The sequence below is a fragment of the Rhincodon typus genome, chromosome 34, assembly GCF_021869965.1.
Source record: "Rhincodon typus isolate 14 chromosome 34, sRhiTyp1.1, whole genome shotgun sequence".
Lineage (NCBI taxonomy): Eukaryota > Metazoa > Chordata > Chondrichthyes > Orectolobiformes > Rhincodontidae > Rhincodon > Rhincodon typus.
Genome location: NC_063365.1, coordinates 18,041,838 through 18,064,451, shown reverse-complemented (window position 1 = coordinate 18,064,451; position 22,614 = coordinate 18,041,838). Strand labels below are relative to the sequence as shown.

The window sequence follows — 22,614 nt, the reverse complement described above, 5'->3', positions numbered from 1 at the left end:
CAACTGCGTTGCTGGAGCACTCCAACACTCTCTGCTTTGTCAGGTTTCCCAAGCTTCCCTTCTTTGCTATTGTTCTGCAACAATTCACACTTGCTCCAGATCTCTCTTTGTTCCTTTATTTGTCTCATTGTCGCCTACCTTTGCCTTGCACCACCATCACATCCATCATCCATTCACCCCTGATCCTATTCCCTTTTGATTCCTTTCGTAACCCAGTCCCTCGGGCTTAAAAATTGTTAATCCCTTAACACCTCCCATCAGCCTGACACAGGAATTCTGCTGAAATACAAACAGCAAGTGCAGGTGAAACTCAGCAGATCTGACAGTAACTGTGATGAAAGAAACAGCATTAACATTCCAAGCCCGATAAGACTCTTCAACTGGACTTGCTCCTATGATGCTGCTTGGCCTGCTGTGTTCATCCAGCTCTGCACCTTGTTGTCTCGGATTCTCCAGCATCTGCAGTTCCTACTATTTTTGAAATGTTAACTGTTTCTTTCTCTCCAGATGCTACAAGATCTGCTGAGTAACTCCAGCTCTTGTTTTATTCAGATTTCCAGCATCCTCATTATTTTGCTTTCACATTAACTCTCCTCCTCTCTCCACAGATGCTTCCAGATACGCTGAGCATTTTCTGATTTCAGATTTCCAGCAATTCCTTCGAACCTGTGAACATTGCTGACTGTCGTTTCTGCCCGATACCATAAACTGGCACCAAAATAATGTGCAGCTTATAACCTAACATCATTTAGTGCACACCCAGAGGAAACTGGCTGACCTCTGGACTGCAATACAGACTGTCCCCTGGAAAAATAAGCACAAGAAACATGTTATAACAAGGTGTAGGCCCGAAACGTCAGCCTTCCTGCTCCTCTGATGTTGCTTGGCCTGCTGTGTTCATCCAGCTCTACACCTTGTTATATCAGATTCTCCAGCATCTGCAGTTCCTACTATCATGAGAAACATGTTGTTGGCCTCACTGAGGTCAAGTTACAATACAAAGGTAATGAAAGAATTCAGCAGGTACCATTGTGGTTGGTTGAGATGTGTTTTCCTTTGGGGTGCTGACTATGTTGTTTTTGCTGTTGTTTGTCTGTGGCTGTGCAGAAAACAAAAGGGTGTTTAGCTTTCACAAACCGGTCGGAAACACTGTTACACCAACCAACTTACAGCATGCAGATACAGCAATGTTAAAAGTGCCTTCAGAATGTGATCCAGCTGCACTTTGAGCTCCCTTCGAGTCTGGGCTAGGGGGTTGGATGAGGCGGAGGATAGAAAGTAATTAAAAAGAAGCAGTTCTTTTCGGGTCAACTCAGCTACTATATTTACCAGCCATTTATCTTCGATTATCAATACAAACCAAACTAAGTCCAACTGGATCAACAAGATTGCATCTCACTGTGGACGGTTCCTTTATTCCAAGGATAGTCATCATTCAAAGGATGAAAATCTGCCCAAACAAGGAGTTAATTCCCAAATGTGAAGAGTGTTGGGAGCCATATACAACACAATTCATTCCATCTCTGTGTGGGAACACACATTTTATGTAACATTGAGTATGTTCAAACTTTTCCCTCAAACCTACTATGCAATTCATCCAAGAGTGGTATTCATTTTCCTTAACTCATTTCATCATATTCCCGCATTACAGCAATGCCCACATTTAAAGTTAAGCATCTGGTCACCTGTAAGGCACCGTGGCATGCCCTGAGATTATGAAGAGTGCTGTATAGATACAAGTTCTTACTTTCTATTGCTGAACGAGTCAGGTCAAGTCGCTATAATCTTATCAGATCACAGGGCTGCTCTCTCATTAGAGACAGATGACTGGTGGTGGTTTAACCTGAGGGTCACGCCTCAGGTGAGGGGAGAAGTTGAGAAGGAGAGTCCTTTATGGTAATCTCAGCTGGTGCAGGAATTGAACCGAGGTTGTTCGCATCAGTACACTGTTTCCTTCATAGGGTTTTAAAAACCACCAACTATTTATTCCTAATGGATCAGGGACATGGCATTTCATTGAACTTTTTGGCGAATGGACAATAATATTACAGGCTTCAGGGAGAAGGGTCATGAATGAGTTAAGTGTAGAAAGTGAAGATTGAATCCCTTAAGATGTTCTTTAGAGCTTTTATGCTGTTGTATTGGACCAAAAGACACTAGGAAATGTTGCATAGCTGGAGGTGCTTTCCAAAAGAGATGGTCAGTCACAGCCCTCTCAAGTGGATATTAAAGACGACACGGAAGAAGAGCTGCATAATGTTCTGGACAATAATCTTTCCTCTTATCAGGAGTACCATAACAGATTATCCAGTCCTCATCACATTGCTGCCTGCCTGTTTGTAATTTGATTGCAGCATCTCCAATACAGCTCCAGCTTCAAAGGTATATAGTTGGCTTTAAAATGTTTTGGGATGTCGCAGGTCACAACAAGCACAATATAAACACACAAGCTTTTCTTCTCAATCTATTTCCCATACAATGCAACAGACACATGGGCAAAGTGATCGCACATATTTGCCCGCCCCGCCCGGACAGCCTCTCTCTCATGGCAGATGCCCAGCCTGTATTACAAGTACCACCCCCAAACGTGGCACTTCACATATTCTCAGGGTCAGAAATAGGGTCTTGTCATGATTTGTGTAAAGCATGGAGGCAGCAGGGCATTTAAATCATCATCTCTTTCTACTTCTGTGCAATTTTGGCAATCTAGGAGAGTGAAGATATGGTATCGGCAGATCTGAACTATGTGTATTTCTGTACATAGCTAGCTGATTCCTTTGGAGCATTAAGATACCTTTCTGGATATGGTCTTGGGACACCTTTGAGAAAATCATGGTGCCCTTTGGGATATTTAGACGTAAGCATGAATATGCAGAAAGATGCATAAACTCATTCACTGTCAAGCTCACTGGAAAAGTGAACAGACCTGTCAAAATCAACTGTCAAAAGCAACTTTCAAAGGGAGCAGTAAAGCTGTCAAGATTTTTAAAAAGTTTATTTCACTGTGTGTGTTGATGTAAACCTGTTGGTTTCCATTCTTGGATTATGACTGCTTGACTGATTTCACAATCATCTATTATAACAGCAAGGTGCCTGCCATTTCATGTTTTGATTAAGAACTCAAAGTGGATATAGGGGTTACCCGATTTATGAACCCCTGACTTACATGTGCTCGCACTTACGAATGCAATCCCATACGGGGGTGTAAATTTTACAGACTTGTCATACAAACATTTCATGTACTTACAAATGGCTGTTTTACATTGCCCTGCATTGTTTCTGTGATGATGCTGTCACTTTATGAGGTTATTTAGTCCTTTTATTTTGAACAGATGCTGTAAGGCAGAGGTATCGAGCTGTCTTTAAGAAAGTAAACAATTTGTGAGCCTCTGGGGAGTTTTTCAAAAGCTGGAACAATGTAAGCAGGCCTAGGAGTGGCCAGCTCTCTCACAGTCCAGGCTTTCCAGTTTTTTTTTTAGTTTTTAGATTTAGTTTTGAGCAGAAACGTTTGGTGTCTCAAAAGAGTTGGAAGCTTCAGTGAATGTTTTCTTGCTGCTACTTTCTCTGAATCTTCTCTTGATGTTTCTTCCTCCTGGATTGGAGAACTGCATGTGGGAATCTGTGTCTGAATTTGCCTTTCTGCCAAGGGGTGTGTTCATATGATGTTACTATTTTGGAACAGTTAATTAGTAATAGGTACTGTTTCTATTATTTGGTTCAGTTTTCCAATAGTTAAGTTATACTAAATTCCTCTTTCTTTTGGTTTGTATTTTAACTATAGTGTTTAAGTAAATTGTGTTTTGCTTAACGTCAAGTAGCTTGACCAGTCCCATCACACCTGGAACACAGCATTTCACATCCACCTTTATAATAAGAAAAACTTAGGGTCTAGGCTACCTTCTCAAAATATTTTGAGGGGTCTGGTCTGGTGCATAACAGGTCTGACTTACACATAAATTGACTTGAGAATGGAGTGCAGAACAGAACCTGTACACAATCTGTGGACTGGCTCTTAAGGCTCTTTGAGGTGGGACTACAAATGAATTTCAATGTTTGTTATCAAGGCTTGTGCACTTTACTGAAATTTTTGTTCTTATAAGACATGATGTAGTATGAAGGAATGCAAATATAATAAATCGGATTTTATAGCTGTGTGTGTTTTTCTGTCTTAGAGTCTAAAGGGCTTTATTTAAACAAACTTTGTCTTGTCTCTTCAGGGGTTTGAAGTCTGTCTAAGTGGATACTAGGTGGAAAGGCATGCTATGTGGTGGGTAGTGACCACGGGTTGGAATAGTCGAGTGTGAGGATGGAGGTGAGGGGTTTTGAGGGGCAACGGTTTTTGTATAAAATAATGTTAATTCAACACAATGCCTGTGCATAGTGAGAGCCCTTTCACTCAGCCCTCATTGCATGCGGCATCCTCCACCCCACATCTGTCCAGGTTGGATATCAAGGCAACTATTTTTGTAAGTCGGGTTTGCAGAGCTGGGAATTCCCTCGATCTGGGGATGAGAATTCAGGCCAATGAGTCGAATTGCAATTACACTGGACACTCATCTGTCAGTGCAACATAGTTTTGGGTGAAAGTTGACACAGTTTCCAAGAAACCTCACGTTTGCAGTGGTTTCTGTATGATCCTAGTCCTGCAAAAAAACTAAACGGAAGCTCCCATCCTGCACTCGACTGCTCAGGCCTGCGAGACTGAGTGCCGATGTGTACAGCAGCTGTCCTTGCACCTCCTATATGAGAGGAATTGGCCATTCAGCCCCTCAAGTCTATTCTGCCACCCCGTAATTGATTCATATTGCAATTCCATTTACAAATACTGGTTCCATAACCGTTGTACCCCTGCCAAAAAGAAGTCAGATTTGCAGTTTTTTAAAAATTCATTCATGAGATAAGGGTATCACTGGCTAGGCAAGCATTTATTGGCCATCCCTAATTAGTTAAGAGTCAACCACATTTCTGTACATCTGGAGTCACACGTAGGCCACACCAGGTAAGGACAACAGATTTCGCTCCCTAAAGGGCATTAGTGAACCAGATGGGTCTTTCCAACAACTGACAATGGATTCATGGCCACCATTAGACTCTTAGATGCAGATTTTTATTGAATTCAAATTTCACCATCTACCATGGTGGGATTCAAACCTGGGTCACCAGAACATTCCCTGGGTCTCTTAATTAACATTCCAGTGATAATACCACTAGGCCATTGCCTCCCATCTCTGCTAACTCCCATCCTCAAAAGCAGATGGTTCCAGACTTCCACTGCCCTTTGTCTGAAATGTTTCTTGATTGGCAGAATTCTAATTGAGATTAGCCCCCATTTTTCCTCCACCTTGCCCTTCAGCAAAAATAATTTCTTTTGATCTACCCTCTCAACTTCTTTAATCATCTTAAACACCCCAATTAGATCACACCCAACACTTTCTACAGAGAAAGGAATAAAAATCTAGTCTACGCAACCAGTCTTCTTGATGTAATTGGTCTCAGTAATCCAGAGCCTAGGGAGAGTCCACCAATCTCAGTTTGTGATTACAGCCTAAAGTATCTTTCAGATTTACCTAAAAATTCAGAGTTAGGTTTCTGTGGAATTGGGTTACTGGATTTGTTGAACAATGTGAAAGACCAGCCAGACTGCATCACTAAATAATTCACTCTGCCTAACCCTTTATAGGAATTAATACTGTACGTTTGATTGAAGGTACACTTGAGTGTAGCTCTGGTTGGAAGTAAAGCTACTCTCCTAACATGAGAAAAACTCCTTGCAATTTACAAACTACATCTGCTGTCTTTAATCAGATCATCTATCTACATGTCCACCTCTTATCACTGATAGATTGGTGGAAAGATATCAGAACCAGACGACAGCATCATTTTAGAGGGAAGCATTTTATCAACAATGATGGATTAAGAAGAGTTCTCAGCAATGCAATGAAGGTTTTCGTGTCCTGTTCAACTAATTTTAACAAATAGGGCAGCTCCTTTTCTTTTCAGGTGGAGGGATTAGACCTACTTTGATGTTGGAGTCATTTTCTTTCTTTGAATATTCTTTAAATGATACTCCACTTTGCCATTGGTGAAATACATATCAAACGGACTATTGGTTAGTTACCTTGGCAGTGGATCAAATTTTCTTGTCATTGTAGGGTTAACACAGAGTTATGACACACTGATGACTGTGAACACACTGCGATCAAACACAGTGGCACTGTTCACCCAGTTGGCAATGGAGCACCAAGTTCACAAAAGTCTGTCTGGTGACCATAATCTATATACATGCCATGGAGCAAAGCACCCAGAGGAAAGTGACAGCATCTTCAAATGATGCTATGAATTGCAAGGCCAAGATATGTTTTGTCAGTTTCAAACTGACCACGATCTTGATAATGCCCACGTCTTTAAAACTTAAAGAAGCAAGTTCACAGAACAATACTTGGAACTACCATCAATGATGCTGTTAATCAATCAAACGTTTTTGTTTTGCTTCAGGGTACAGACTCCTTAAACCACTGTTTACATTTTTGTATGGCCTAGGTTTTAATATTTTGACTAATCCCACTGTGTCCCCCCTTATGATGCACTCCATTAACACTCTGACTACCAACATGTTTTCCACATAAGTGGTTTGTCATATAAACATAGCAAAACATTATTCCCTCTGCCCAAAACCAGATTGGCAAAGTAAAGCATAACAGCGTTCATCTTTGACTGGAGCTACATTAACTTTAGCTACTAAAGTGAACTTCAGTAATTTAATATGGTCAATACTTTTTAAAGGCATCTTTGTTCCATGCATGGGCTTTGTAAGTAATCAGTGTTTTCCCATCAAATGTGGTTTATAGAATTCCTCCATGGAAAATATTTCTGCAGTCAACTTTAAGAATTGTGCTCAATAGTGCTGGGGTCATTAGGAAACCAAAGGTCACCTTTAATTTTCTATTTTCAAAGTTTTATGTCAGTTAAAGGCCTCTAAATTTTTATAGTGGTTCACTAAGTAACTTAACCCTTCCTTCATGGAATCATCCTTGGCTGTGTCATTCTTACACTGCCTTGATTCTAGCCAACCTATGCATTTTCTCATTTATCCACTTACTGTTGCTAGGGGTCCATGTCATGTAGGACCTTTACTGCTGTGATGGAAGGAACTTTCTCCCTGATGCTTTGGCCTGTATTTGATTCCCTGCTCATAGAGACAGACGCACACCACCCTCACCCACCATGTACCTTTCAGCTCATATTGTCAGAGAACTTTTGTGGGCAAATTTAACTTGACTTGGGCCATCTAGATTCTTCAGATATTCTATGTGAAATGGGCTTACTTTTTCTGCACTGTGTTTGTATTCTTGGTTCAATTAATTCCATGATTTCAGTGGCAAATTCCACTGTCTTTTCTTTTTTGCCGGCTAATACACATTCCTGAGGTAATATTAGCTGGCAAAATTGAAATGTGCCAGGGAGGAAGTGTCAGACACTACCTTCATCCTGTTAAGCTATAGTTACACTTGGAGCAAATAGGTGACAAGTGTAACCACTTGATAATTGTTCTCATACAAGCCTAAAGATTGGGATTTTAATGCACGAAGCACTGTTCAGAGACTTTAGGAAATCAAAGGTGTTTACGTGCAGAACTCTGGTACACCCCTGGCAGATGAGGAGAAACAGAAAGTTATCTTAAGATAAAGGAAAAAAAATAGAAGAATCAGTTTGATCTCAAAACTTGTGCTTTTATGCTCCGAGAAACAGCTATGGCACACAAGTGAACACAGTACAATGACTGACAAGACAAGGACAACAACAAACAATAAAAGGGCACAAGCTCTCTATAATCAGCCCCTGGTAACATGGCTGGATGGGATGGTGCACATATTTGATGATCACAAGATGCAGAAGATGAGGTGAAAATGTGCAAGTTGCAAAAGGTCCTCACCATTAAATGAACACTGGAACTGGACTTCCTTTTCTGAACAGTTCAATAAGAGAAAGGGAAGAGAACAAGAAATTTCCACTGGTTAGACTGGAAAAGCACAAAGATTTGTTTTTGGAGGGGCAGATGGATCACAACAAAACCAAAGCTCAGATCTAATCGACTGCTAAGGTAAATTGTGTGTTTCTCAGGGACCTGAGCTTGTATTTACTTAACTAGCAGATATATGCACTATTAGTGAATTGAATAGTGGTCCACTTTAATACAATGCATTGTGTGGAAAGTTCAGCAGATCAGGTTGAACCTGCTTTAAATTCCCCATTCTACCCATTTGTTGGGACACTAAAATCAGAGAAGATATAAAAGCAATATTGCTCCCAATCAGATATACACTGGTACAGAATGTGAATCTTGCCAAAATTAGCTTTGCACTCATCAGGACAAATGCAAGAATACAAACTTTTAAATGATTACAACAATTTATATTACTGGAGAAAAGGTACCAACTGGTTGTCAAGTCAACTCTGATCGGTAGAAGCACTGCCATGCAAAAAAAGGTAGGCTTTCCAAGCTCCCAGTCCCTTCAGTTTCCCACATAATCTGCCCCAGATCCCCATTTCATCACAAAATGCAAAACACCCTTCTCTTGTTGCAGAAGTTAAATTTAGGTTTAATTCACCAGAGATGAAGTGGTGGTTGTGGTGGGGTCCGGTTTGAAGTCTTGAAGGGAACGAAGCAGGTATCTGGACACCATGCTTAACTCAAAAGGGAATTTTGGATAACAGGGACTGATGATGTAAAATTAGGTTTTGAGTTAAGTCAGCTAGAAATAAATCAAGGACAGATATCATCGCAGGAAGATTTGGGAGAATGTGAAACACATTGCTTTCATAGTGATCCATTTAGAAACAAGGTGAAAACTGGGCAAAGGGTTAGGAGAAAGAGCAAAGGAACTGGAGAAAGTCAGCATTGTTATGGACTGAATCTTGATTTGAGGATGAATTGGCATTACTATCAACAGCAGACAGCCTGGAAGCTTACACAATTATCCAACTCTTGACTTTCCTGGAAAATCTTACCATTTTATACTTTCCATTACAATCAGTTAGCAACCCTAACCCTCGAAGCGACTGTTACTGATGAGTAACTCTATCACTATACATCACCTTTTCTCTCCATTATATTGGCTGCATTAATCAAGTCCTAGGAATGCATCCCTTAGCACAGATGCTAATAATGGAAAATTGTTTCCTGGCATTTACACTGATGGCAGATTATTTAAAAAATCTTACATTGGTAAACCATGACACAATTCATGGCCTGAGAAACTAGCACTATGAAATTAGGTGCTATACAACCAACATAGAAGCTCCTACTTTTCCACTTGCAGATATTCAAATACAAATTGAGAGATGCCAGGCAAGCCCTACTCAACAGTTAACATTTAAGCAAGATTCCTACAATGGTCTACATATATGACACATGATTGAAGTTCTGGCTTGTACACTTTGAGAACGGCGATCCTATCAGGCAGGCAGGACAGCTATCATACTCTCAACTGATTGTTTTCAATGGAGGTAGGCACTGGATGAACAAGTTACTTGACTTCTTCAGTTCCAATGTGCTTCAACCTGATGGCCATGGATATGTCATTCTTAACAAAGCCAGGCAAGTTCCCTGACTAGAAGTGTCTAATTGGAAAGAGGATGTCAGATGTGTACTTCCTGTTTGGTATGTTCAATCCTTAACTGGTTGAATAAATGGGAAATCAATGACTTAAGTGCAAATTTTAAACTAAGAATGTTCAGGGTTCATATTGAAAAATTGTACAGATGAGTGTCTCATATCACCAAAATCATGGGATTGACCTTGCAGATAGGTAATTAAACAGCTATGAAAAGTAGTAGCTTTAGCAATGTTGGAATTCATCAATTGTTTTAAATTAATGTCCAGACAGTGTGCAGAAAATGGCTCTGGTGTGTCTCTGCACTCAGTTACTTTAAGTTATCTTCACTTTGAAGACTATGGGTAGTCGCTTCCTAAGACTGGGGAAAAGGCTGCAACCTGTTTTCTCTGTGCTTCAGTGGGTAGCTCTCCCATCTGGGTTACAAAGCTGTGGGTTCAAGTCTCACCCCAAAGGTCTGAGCATAAAACCTACGCTGCCATGCCAGCTCAGGGGTGACATTGTTGCAGTTGCAATCTTTCAGGTGAGAGGTCAAATCCTCCTAAGATGGGCATCAACGATCCCATTGTTTTATTTCAAAAAAAGAACACAGGAGTTGTCCCCAGTGACCTAGCCAATATTTCTCCTTTACCTTGTAGCACAAGGACAGATAATCTGGTGAATGTGTCATATGAGACTTTGCTGTGTGCAAGTGAGTTCCTCACTTTATAGTGGCACACTTCACAAGTAGTTCAATGGTCATGACGCAACGTGCTGCTCTTGGGACATGAAAGGTGCCATGCAAATGTGAGATTTTTCTTTCAACAGTAGGATGCCAAGTAAATAAAGCTGCACTGATAGAAGCTGCAAAGGGACAGATCATGACAGCAATCTATTAACAGTTAATATTAAATTGGAGTTTTGGTCTAAACACTATAGATAACAATCAGTACTGTCTGCCAAAATAGTATATTTCTCCCTCATTCCTTTTTCTGTCTCGGCCCACATGCCATGAATAAGGGTGAAGCTATATACAAACAGTCTTGCCTTCACAAACTGAGATCAACGTGTTCAGGGTGTTAATTTCTCACTCAGTTCTGCACATGCAAATTCCCCAATTATTAGATAGTTTTTTTTTGATTTAATCCAAATTTTATTTCAGGGTGTATTCTCAGAAACAGCCGGTTGGAGCTTCAAGTACATGTTAATGGAAGAAGAGCCTTTGGTTTTGTGATAACAAGGTGTAGAACTGGATGAACACAGCAGGCCAAGCAGCATCAGAGGAGCAGGAAGGCTGACGTTTCGGGTCTGGACCCTTCTTCAGAAACGGGGGAGGGGAAGGGGATTCTGAAATGTGTTGTGTTTCTCGCTGGAGGCCTGATACTCAAAGTGGGTCATAAAATACGAATAGTTCAAATGATCAGGAAAGCAGGCAAAGAAATCTAAAAAGAATGCTCAACCTCAGCATTGGCTTGTTCTGTAGATGGGGGCATATCCCCACCCTAAATTGCCAACAGTGCTCCCTACCACCTTCCCTCACTGTAATAACCTTCCTTGGGCATTTGTAGCAGTGAGACTAAAGTGGAATAAATGCAGCTTATCAGAATTATAAATTGTGGGTGATCAGAGGCCGTAATGACCATCCATTTTTGTGGCTTGTGATTAAGGGTGGCAGATGGGCTGGATACTCAGGTTAAAGTAAAGTCTTCATAATCCCAGAGGATCATGGGGCTGCTGAGTTCATTAGAGAGAGTGACGACTGGTGGTGGTTTAACCTGAAGGTCCCTATGCTTCAGGTGAGGGGAGGAGTTGACAAGGACAGTCCTTCATGGTCACTTCAGTCGGTGCAAGACTTGAATCCATGCTGTTGGCATCACTCTGCGCCGCAAACCAGCCATCCAGTCAACCGAGCTGACCAACCCCCAGATTTTGGTAAAGTGTGTACTGCTATAAGGAAGTTCCCTGTAATTCTTACTCTTGTAGTGGTCATGATGTTAGACCTGGAACATAACCAATTGTGAAATTGAATTTGACGACTCTGGTATTTTGTGGCTTGGCACGAGGGGAAATCCTGATGACTTTGAAAGTTATCAAACCATTGTAAAAATTCCAAAGTGGTTCAACAGTGTTCTTCAGTCTGGCCAAATATGGCTCTCGCCACATACTGAGTGGGTGACTTTTGATGAACTCTGAATTGACTTTGTAAGTTGCTCAATTGTCAGAAACAACAACAACTACGTGCATTTACAGAGCACCTTCAATGTAGCAAAAATAGCCCAAGCCACTTATGATTGGACATAAATTGACAGAGAGCCACGGAGATACAGGACAAAAGTGTAGCTCATCCGGTAGATTTCAACGGAGAAACAGAGAGTTTTACAAAGGCAATTTCCAAGTTTAGGGCCAGAGATAGTAGAAGACAACGTTGCCACTGGTGCAGCAATGAAAATTGAAGACCCAGAAAGAGGGCGGATCAAAGGGGCATAAAGATCTCGGAGTACTGACATATGAGAGGATGTTACAGAGATAGGGAGAGGGAGGGCCACAGGAGATTTTGAACGTAAGGACTGGCGAGATGGGGACTACAGTTTTGCCGGGATCCTGAAATCAAAGAGTGGAGTGTAAATACAGGGAGGTGATTACTGGCTCTGGGCAGTAAAGACATAGAAACCTGTTTCTCAGAATGTGTTTCTCTGCATCTGACAAAATCCTTTGTAGTGAACAGAAAGTGAAAGAGAGATTCTGCTTATTTGAATATCTGTAAAATAAGGTTCTATAGATGCATTGCTTGGCATGGATCCACAACATAAAAGTGACAGAGAATATTCCAGAAAGAAAACAAAAGTAGCAAAACAATGGGAATGCAGAGCAATCACTGCATTGGGAACATGTAATGGAAAGCATGTAAGTAATCATCGCTTCCCCAGGAAACACAGAATTTACTTGGCATGCTACTAATGTGGATTGACACAAAATATGAAATCTTTACATTTAACCAACTGGCATTCTACTTTCATGAGTTAAAGCGGCATGTTATTTAATTTAGAAGCTTTGAAAAAAATGCAAGGATAATAGCCTGCTTAACATTCAGTTGTTGATACCTAAAGCCTTGCAATTACTCTTTGTGATCCTACTTATTTCATTTAAAATTGATTAATTCCTCTTGTGAAAACAGGTCAAAAAGAAGTCTTAAAATTATTTGCCTGCCAATATGCCAGGGTGTAATTTTAAAACTTTTAATTAATTTTGCTGAATTGTTAACAGAAAAAAATTGAGGTATTTCTGAACTTATTTCTAAAACATTCCTTGATATCACAAACCTGAAATTAACATTGAATATTTACACCCCATTTTCAACAGTACTTATTCTATTCTGTAGTTTGGGGATTGATGAACTGTATTTGTATCTACAGTGAAAGGTACCGCAATGTATATCTTCCTCCAATGGGGAAGCTGCCTGGTGAACCTATCCTCAAACACTCTCAGCTAGTGTTGTGCATGTATCAATAGGAATGCGGAGGATCACTGTGACATCTCTTTCCTCCTGACTCTAGGATAAAAAAACAACAGACCGAAGCAGTCCTTCATGGTAGTCTGATCAACACTCAGCCTCCTCCCCTGGGATTTGACCAGAAACACTTCCGGCAGAGGCGAGTTGGCATTTTAACACACCATCGTGTTCCCTGGCCAACATCTCTGTCTCAGATTTGCTGCAGTGCTCCAGCAAAGCTCAGGGCAAGCTGGAAGAACAGCCTCTCATTTTCTGCTTGGGATTTCCACAACCTTCTGGTCTCAATATCATGTTCAAAAATTTTAAGGCTCGAGGCACCATCACCCACACCCTTACCCAAACCCCCACACACCAGGCCTCATTATCACATGATCTGCTATTACACACCATCCATTGTTAGCCACTAATTGTCTACAAATAGATATTAATACGGGGAGGCGATGGCCTAGTGGTATTATCGCTGGATTGTTAATCCGGGGACCCAGGTTCAAATCCCGCCACAGCAGATGTGGAATTTGAATTCAATTAAAAACAATATCTAGAATTATGAATCTAATAATGATGATGAATCCATTGTCAATTGTCAGGAAAAACCCATCTGGTTCACTAATGTCCTTTAGGGAAGGAAACTGCCATCCTTACCTGGTCTGGCCTACATGTGACTCCAGATCCACAGAAATGTAGTTGACTCTGAACTGCCCTCTGGGCAATTAGGGATGGGCAATAAATGCTGCCTAGCCAGTGACACACTCATCCCATGAATGAATAAAGGATTAATTCTCCCAGACTGATTGTTGTCCATTCCTTTGTCTGTCCAACTGTTTTTCTCTCTTTCTGGGCTCTATCTCCACCTATCATTTACTCCTTACCCCCCTCCCACCACTCTATCTTCTGCATATAAGCCAACGTTTTCCTAGCTACCATCAGTTCTAAAGAAGGGTCACTGAACTTCAAATGTTAACTCTGATTTCTCTCCGCAGATGCTGCTAAACCTGCTGAACCTTTCCTGCAATTTCTGTTTCTGTTTCTGATTTCCAGTATCTGCAGTTCTTTTTACCCAGCGGAGGTAGCTTTGGCTCAATGGTTTGACTGATGCTCTATCAAATCTGCTTATACTTACTACATAATTCTTTTTGACAGCTTTTGTGCAAAAACAAAGGATAGAATGGCATAATTCCCACTTTCACTCAAGTGCCTGGATTCAACGCATTCTGTTCTGAGGAAGAGTCATCTCAGGTTTGAAATGTTAACTCTATTCCCCTCTTCGCAGGTGCTGTCTGACCTGCTGAGTATAGGCTAGATTTTTCTTCAAGATTTTTACTGAATTCAAATTTCACCATCTGACATGGTGGGACTTGAACCAATGTCCCCAGAATATTTTAAAAATAGCAAAAATGCAGGAGGAACTCAACAGTTCCAGCCACATCTGAGGAATGAAGAGGAGTTATTGTGATCTCGAAACATTAACTCTGTTTCTTTCTCCACAGATGCTGCAAACCTGCTGAGCTTCTCCAGTACTCTATGACTTATTTCAGATTTCCAGCAAGCGCGGTATTTTGTTTTTACTGAAGACACCCAGCTTGGGTGCAGATTGGGTAGATGCACAGTAAATTATGTCAATGTGCATTATCCCCTCCCCCCACTAGCAACAGAAACCAACCATTTTAACACCACTTCCACCCACCACTCCCTACGCAACAAAGTCTACTCCACAATCCAATTAGATCGTGGCTGATATGGGATGTAACTCCATACACCTGCCTATGCCCCATAATTCTTAATATCTCAGATAGATTCTTGTTAGCCAATCGTAATGCCGACTGCAGAAGAGAATTCAAAAGTTCTACATCCTGCATGTGCAAAGTGCTTCCTGATTTAGTTCCTGACTCTTATTTTTTGATTATGTTCCCTAGTCCTAGACATGCCAGCTGGCAGAAATAAGTTCCCATTACCTGCCCCATTTGTTCCCTTTAAAATTTTGGTCAAATTACCCCTTAACCTTCTATACACCAGGAAATCCTATTTTGTTTAATCTCTATTTGTTGCTTAACCTTTATTTTCATAAGTCTGCACTATACTTCTCACACGCACCTCCCTTCCCTAGAGGCCAATAGATTCTTCATTAACGTAGTGACCAGAGCTGTTCCCAGTGTCTCGGGTGTAGTCTAACCAGGGCTTTGTGTTAGCATGACTTTTACCCCCTTGTATCCACAGCAGTGGAATACAAAGGTCAGCATTCCACTCTAGATTTTATCCTGATACTGTTATTGACATTTTAGTAATAGTGGACTCCTGGACTCCAATGTCTCTTTGGGCTTCCACTGTTTCTGGCTGTGCACAATTTGAACAGAACATTCTATCTGTTTTTTGCTTCAGACATAACATGAATGACCACACATTTGCCAATATATCACAGCAGTATGATGTAATGAAACTTTTCCAAACCTGCAATTCTGCGAGACCTCCAAATGAGATCATAAGCCCATCACTGAATGAGGTCTTGTCTGACTAAATGTAGGTTGGCTTTTAAAAGTTACCTTCTTAATGAGACTAACTGCCAGATGTTCTTGTTTCAGCGTTATATAATCCATAGTGCGTAAAAGAAAAACGCACAATTATTATAGAGTCTTAATTACACTTGACGAGAAAGATCCACAATTATCCAAACCATCATTTTGCACTCGAACAGTGCTCCATCATCATCCCACTAACTAATAATCAATTCTGAAAGCATTGAGCATAATTACAAAGTGAATGTGTAGTAAAGGTCATTCAACTGGTTGTGGTGGGGTGGGGGGGGGGGGGCGGTGAGGAGAGAGGTAGTTGGGTTGTCTTTGTAATCAAAAAACGTTTAAGCCCCCATTGCACGCATGAACAATGCTGCAGTGAAAAGGCCTCACTGAAGATTGATGTGGAGGTGCTGGTGTTAGACTTGGGTGGACAAAGCCATAAGTCACATGACACCAGGTTATAGTCCAACAGGTAAAGGGGCAGCGCTTTGAAAGCTTGTGATTTCAAATAAACCTGTCGGACTATAACCTGGTGTCATGTGACTTCTCACTGAAGATGCTAGTCTTATGGATCAGCCTTCATGAATCCTCATCCTCTAAGTTACAGTTTTGCAAGTTCCAAACTCCCACATTCGCCACAGCTCCAAGTGTAATTTCAATCTGCAGTCAAGTATAACCTAGAGGTTGTGGATGAATTGGGAATGGAAGGGAGAACTACAAAAGATGTACTCCTCTAGTCAGGCTTTCTTTGCAAAACAAAGATGAAGAAAGTTGGCTGGTAAAGACAGGGCTGATCAGAAAGTGTGCAATAGGCAACTCTTGGGTCCATAGTACAGCTAAATCAGGCTGAGGCAATAAATGAGCCAATTTCAATACACAACCATTTATCTCTCGGAGAAAAATTTCAGAGATGCCATGAAGAATGAAAACACTCTTCTACATTAAATGAGACCTGGTCTCTCGGCTTCAAGTTCTGATTCCATTCTGAGTGTTTTCTGTGTGTTGTTCACTTACAATGGCAGATTTTAAACCGAACGAAATAGCCCCTTAGGAAAAGAGACACACACAAAACCTTAAACCTACCTTGACACCATCTGTTTTCTTATTCAGTAAATTCTTTGCTGCTGTAAGATCAAATGAAACAAAACATTGTAAGCGTTTATCGTATTACTGCTTCGCTTCTGTGAAGATTAATTTATTTCTGACAAATCGGACTATCATTCCATTTGGCACAGGAGTCATTTTGGGAGAATTTAATAGCTTTCTGAAGATTGAAAACAAGGAAATTGTCAATGGCAGAGCAAACCACTGAAGGGCAAGTTCAAGCATATTTAGTTAAGTAATGGAAGTTACTGTCTCAATCTTACCTTTTGTGAATTACACAGTGAGGGAAAAAAAGGAAGAGATATAGAGGAGAAAGAATGATGTTTGAATTGCAATATTTAGTATTAGATCTTCGTTTTTCAAAGCAAGTTCATTCCAAATGCAGTGGTCTGGTGTCGGCTCTTGGGAATGGCATGAGGCAGGTCCATAGGAACCACTAACGCAGGTACATTCATAGCCCTTATCACCAATTGACCTGCTCTGATCGCCCGAACAGACTGCTTTATCCAATGGGAAAATCTGTGATCGGACACAATATGGGGCAATGGGTGAAAGGCGAGCACCAATGAGAGAAAATCTCACATCGAGGGATTAAATTTGAAATCAAATTGGTAAATTGCCATTGACAGATGGAAAATTAAATGGACATGGAAAGAGGGACAGAGCAAGGTGCACCTTTACTGGAGGTGAGACTGGAGAGGAGGAGATGTGAGTGTACCACTTTAAACATGCTTCCTAAGGGCCTGCCATAAAGGACCAAGACTTTGAGTGGGAATCGACATGCTCCTTTTTCAATTCTCCGTCTGGCATTACATTCCACATTCCAAATGGAGTGGCCCTATGAGTGAAATGTCTCTACATGGGTATGAATTGCAGCCACTGTCCCAATACAGGTCACACGCTTCGCTGCTGTTGGGGAAATAGTCCCATTAACAAAGGGCTCCAACATGATGAAACGTGTTAGGCAGGCAACCAATCCTCATGCACACACGGAGGTGATGGGAAGCATTAATCACATGAGATGGGGACAGCGCACGCTCAGCTCAGTCAATGTGGCAGATGAGAAGATTGGAAATGATGTATTTTATGCTTCCTCCAATGATCGTAAAACATACTCCAGAACACAATCGCGTTCACCAGTAGTTTCTCAATGACAAATGTGTCGGATTTGTTCCTACCTTCCCCAACACCTTCAGCTTATTAATAAAGTGGACTAAAATGTGAATTACTTTACTCTTTGTCTTGTCTGCAGAAAGTCAACACAAATGTGAAACAGGAAAACCCAATTTAACAACTACATCATATATACCTTTCAAAATATTTTTTACATTAGTATCTTTGGGCTATTTAATAAGTATCATCCTTCAACAAAGCACAGAAGGTACAGAGAGAAGCGAATGCCTTACACCTACTTAGACAATAGGGAGCAGAGGCACAATGAAAAGGTTGGGACAGGGGTATAGGTGGAACCAGAAATGTTCAAAGTCCCTGGAACCTGATCTCAAACCAAAATGATTCTAATTAGATGATGGCTATGGTTTTAAATTACCTGAATTTTCAGCTATCATTATGGGCTGGCTATTCTGGATTTTAAAACAAAAATTAAAAGCTGCAACATTGTACCGTAGTCATTTATTATTTTACAATCATGTTCAGATTTTTGACAGAGGACCCAAACAGTTGTTTTCTGGAAATTAGACTTGTCCTTTTTCCACCACAGTGTGTACTTGTTCCCTCCTTTATAGTCCTGTGCACAGATGTCTCTTTGACCTCGTCTCTCCGATTTGGTTCCCCTGAGATAGATTCTCACCAGCAAACGTGCTTCAGAACTTTAACTTATTGAATATGATAAGTAAATGACTGATCGTTTTCAGCTTTTTAGGATTGAAAGGCAGAGCCACGCTTTTGAAAAGCTGAAAACAGTTTCAAAACACGTGAAACAGTCTTTAATGGGTCTTGCAATTTGAAGCCCGATTTGTATTCTGAGCACCATGAACTAAAACCAGTCGCCAAAATATTGGAATGACTTACAGAGCGAAGAAACATCTTCAAATTCAATTATGCTATACATTTTATAAAATGTTGGTATTTTGACATTCAGAATAGCGCTTGAACAGTGGAAACATGTTAGGTCACTGATTTCTCTGTCTTATATGTGTTTAGATACCTTTGTGCCAACTTTTCATCCTATTTCACTTCTATTTCCTGACTATTTTTCCTTCAACTTTTCACCTCAGTTCATTAAATGTTGGAACTGATTTGGGTTCAATAGCCACTTGTTCCATGCACCCTTCTGTGAATGGATTCTTGTAAGCTCCTGCCTTTTAAGTACAAATTCTGTAATTTCTGCCCTTTATGACTAGTTTACACTAAAGGATCTTTCACGATGGGATGAACTAAACTTTTAATAGAAAGATGAAACCTAGCAATGTGCACAAGTGCATTGCTTCTCTACATCTAAACATTTGAAATATTAATTTCAGTTACTCTTTCAGAATACTTTACAAAGACTCCAATGAAAATAACACAGATGCAGCTGTGTGCATGTGTTAACTCATTGCAATTCCTCTGGGCCAAACTAATTGTTGTCCCCACTGTGTTCAACTTCAGGCTCTTCGCTTTTAAGTTGTCAAAAGAAAAATGATGGGGCTGAAATGTATTCTTCATGAAAAGGCAACCCACACACCAGTACAGTGCTCCCATAGGTTTGTCCAATGTTAGCAAGCAATTGCTTAACACAAACAGGAAAATACCACAGAAGCTGGAAGTTGGAAGGTCAGGGAGCATCTGCCCAAGATTTGGGGTCCAGGAAGTAGTCCTCAGAACTCCAGTCTCACGTCTGCCGTTTCAGCCTTGACATTAACAGGCTTGTGTCTAATGGCCACCCATTAATAATGCAGACAATGGCAGTGCAGATGAACATGTTAACTGCTTGCATGCCAATATTGCAGGAGCTTCCAAAGCTAGTAGACAAGCTAATGTGCGGGTGCGTGCATGCGGCTGTAGGCTTTTAATGGGACCAGTACATTTCCCCGCCCAGGTTTAAAGATTCATGTACCTTTTTGTTTTCAAAAATACCTCGGGAAGCAATGATGAATGATGGTTAAATGACAGTCATTCTGAGTTAGGTGAAAGCACTCAGTTTGCATGCTGCTTTTCACATGGGTTGTTCAATGCCACATACCTTGCTCAGCCAGACCAACAGCAGCTGTGGTTGTTACAGCTGGAGCTGTGTACTGCCTGCCAACTATCGGAAGCGAAGGATTTAGTGATCGGAGCCGAGAAGGCCCAAAAGGTTAATCAGAGGAACAGCAAAACAGCACGTGTTTTATGCCCACCGTTTACTCCATACCCTCTACGTCACAATTTTCATGCATGCAAGGTAACACAGAACCACAAGTGCAGAAGGAGACCATTCAGCCCATTATGCCCATGCTGTTTCTTTGCAGGCCCCTGATCAGGAGCTCCAAAACAAGGCGGCAGGGTTTCAGGATAGGGGTGAGGCCTATTTTGGACTGAGACGGGGAGAAATCTCTTCACTCAAAGAGTGCGGAACCTGCGCAAGTCTCGACCACAGAATGCTGTGGAGGACAACTCACTGAATATGGCTCAATTTCTAGGAGCTAAAGGTATCGAGGGATATGGGGAGAGGAGGGATTCTGGTGTTGAGGTGAGAGGATCAGGCTTGATCACGTCGAATGGTGGACCAGGCTCGATGGGCCAAATGACCTACTCCTGCTCCTAATTTCCAAGTCCCATTGAAATAGTCCCACCATCACCCTTTCCCCACAGTCCTGCCATTCTTTCCACTTCAGATATTAGTCTGATTTCCTTTTAAAAGTTTCTGTTGGAGTTGCTTCCACCGGACTCTCAAGCAACACATTCCAGATCACCACTGGGTAAGCAAGCAACATGTTCTCATCTCCTCTATTCTACCTCCACCCTCAAGTCTCCGGTAACTTCTGCTAGTTCAACATGAGGCACAGGAAAAGACAGTGTTTTAGCCATCTACTGTGTGCACCTTCTTACACCAGTCTGAATTGACAGGCTGGGGAAACAACCTGGGCTTGCTTTAAGATGGTCTTCTGTCTGCAACAGCCCCCATTCTTGCTAATTGTGGAGTAATCACTGACTGGAGCACTCATGCACAGGTAACTCCTGATACTGGGTAGGCAGGAAACAACAGTGGAGGAGTATCTACTGGTTTTGTTGTGTTGTTATGGCGACTGAGTGTTTCTCTCATCGCAGCAGTGATGTAGGGACACTGACGCCTACAGCTGACCTCATTCCATCAATGGGATTTACAAACCTCAATTTGCATTTTGCTTAACTTAAAATGGTACCAGATGCTTAGCTTAAGGGATCTCAACATCATTTGCAATCACTACATTTTATAAGTTCATTAGTGCCTTTAGATTGCTTTTTTTTTTGCTTTTCAAGACTTTTCTTCCCTCCTGTAAGTCCATCCTCCCAATGCTGACAGTTGCCGCTTGATACCCTCCTTCACTTGGCTGAACGACATGATATGCCCCCTTTACTCTTGTACATTTGTGGGCGGCTCAGTGGTTAGCACTGCTGCCTCACAGCGACAGGGTCCCAGGTTCAATTCCACCCTCAGGCAACTGTCAGTGCAGAGTTTGCACATTCTCCCCGTGTCTGCTTGGGGTTCCTCCCACAATCCAAAGATGTGCAGGTTAGGTGGATTAGCCGTGGGAAATGCAGTGTTGCAGGGATAGGATAGGGGGATGGGTCTGGGTGGGACGCTCTTCGGAGGGTTGGTGTGGACTTGATGGGCTGAATGGCCTGATTCCACGCTGTCAGGATTCTATGAGGAGCTCCAGGTGTTGCTCACGTTTTAGCTGCCGTCTCCAGATCCCAGCGAACTACAATGATGCTGCGTTCAGAAAATCCACATCAAAGACTGGGGTGATGGGGAATGAAGTGCTGCTACACTTACACCAGGCTGTTCTCCAGGGGAATGCTACCATGAGGGAGATTTGGAATTCTGCAGTCTCACCAATTTAACTGACCTTTAATGGAAAACTCCTGCTGTCCCCCGTACAATATAATATCTGTCAGCTTCAAGTAGCTTTCTGAAGGGGACTGCAATTCATTTGGGAAATTGACGCATAGAAAAGCTAACACTCGCCAGCCAACACTGATGTGGGCTGCTGTAGTGGCAACAACAATGTACATTCATATAGCATCTTTAGCATAATAAAACCCTCTGAGGCACTTGGCAGAAGTATTATAAAGTTAGAATTTAACACCGGCAGCATGTAAGGCGATATTATGTCGGATGAAGACAGCTTGGTCAAACAGGGAGTTTTTAAGAGAGCAAGGAGAGCAGGGGAGGTTAAAGGAGGGAATTCCAGAGCTTAGGGCCCAGGAAAACCAAAGATGCAGCTGCCATTGCTGAGCGACAGAGGGGACTGAGGGTTGGTATGATTAAAAATTGGGAACTTGCCAGAATAAGAGGAGCATGTTATTTCAAGAGGACTCAGGGCCTGGAGGAGATTACAGAAATACACAATCCGAGGCCGCGTAGAGATTTGAAAAGTTAAGTTGAAAATGTTAAAATGCAAGTATTGCCAGTCTGGAAGCTCCATAAGATCAGGGAGCTCAGGGGTAATGGCTGAACAGGCCTTGGTGTGTGTCAGAACACCAGCAGTGGAGATGTGGGGCTCATATTCACAGGAAGGAGATGTGCGACAGTTGCTGGGAAAGCTCAGCAGGTCTGGCAGCATCTGTGAAGAAAAATCAGAGTTAACATTTCGGGTCTGGTGGCCCTCCCTCAGAAGGAATGGTCACCGGTCCCAAAACGTTAACTCTGATTTTTTCTTCACAGGTGCTGCCAGACCTGCTGAGCTTTCCCAGCAACTTCTGTTTTTGTTCC

The 22,614-nt window shown here is 41.6% G+C and overlaps 1 protein-coding gene across 1 annotated transcript in view; it reads right to left on the bottom strand.

The window, feature by feature from the left end:
* camk2g2 (calcium/calmodulin-dependent protein kinase (CaM kinase) II gamma 2) overlaps positions 1 to 22,614 on the bottom strand; it is a 198,746-nt gene that overhangs the window by 50,244 nt on the left and 125,888 nt on the right. Inside the window, exons 12-13 of the mRNA XM_048616194.1 lie at positions 16,698 to 16,738; positions 1,028 to 1,099 (exon numbers count right to left, since the gene is read on the bottom strand). Coding sequence (XP_048472151.1) covers positions 1,028 to 1,099; positions 16,698 to 16,738 — 113 coding nt within the window. The remainder of the gene's footprint in view (positions 1 to 1,027; positions 1,100 to 16,697; positions 16,739 to 22,614) is intronic.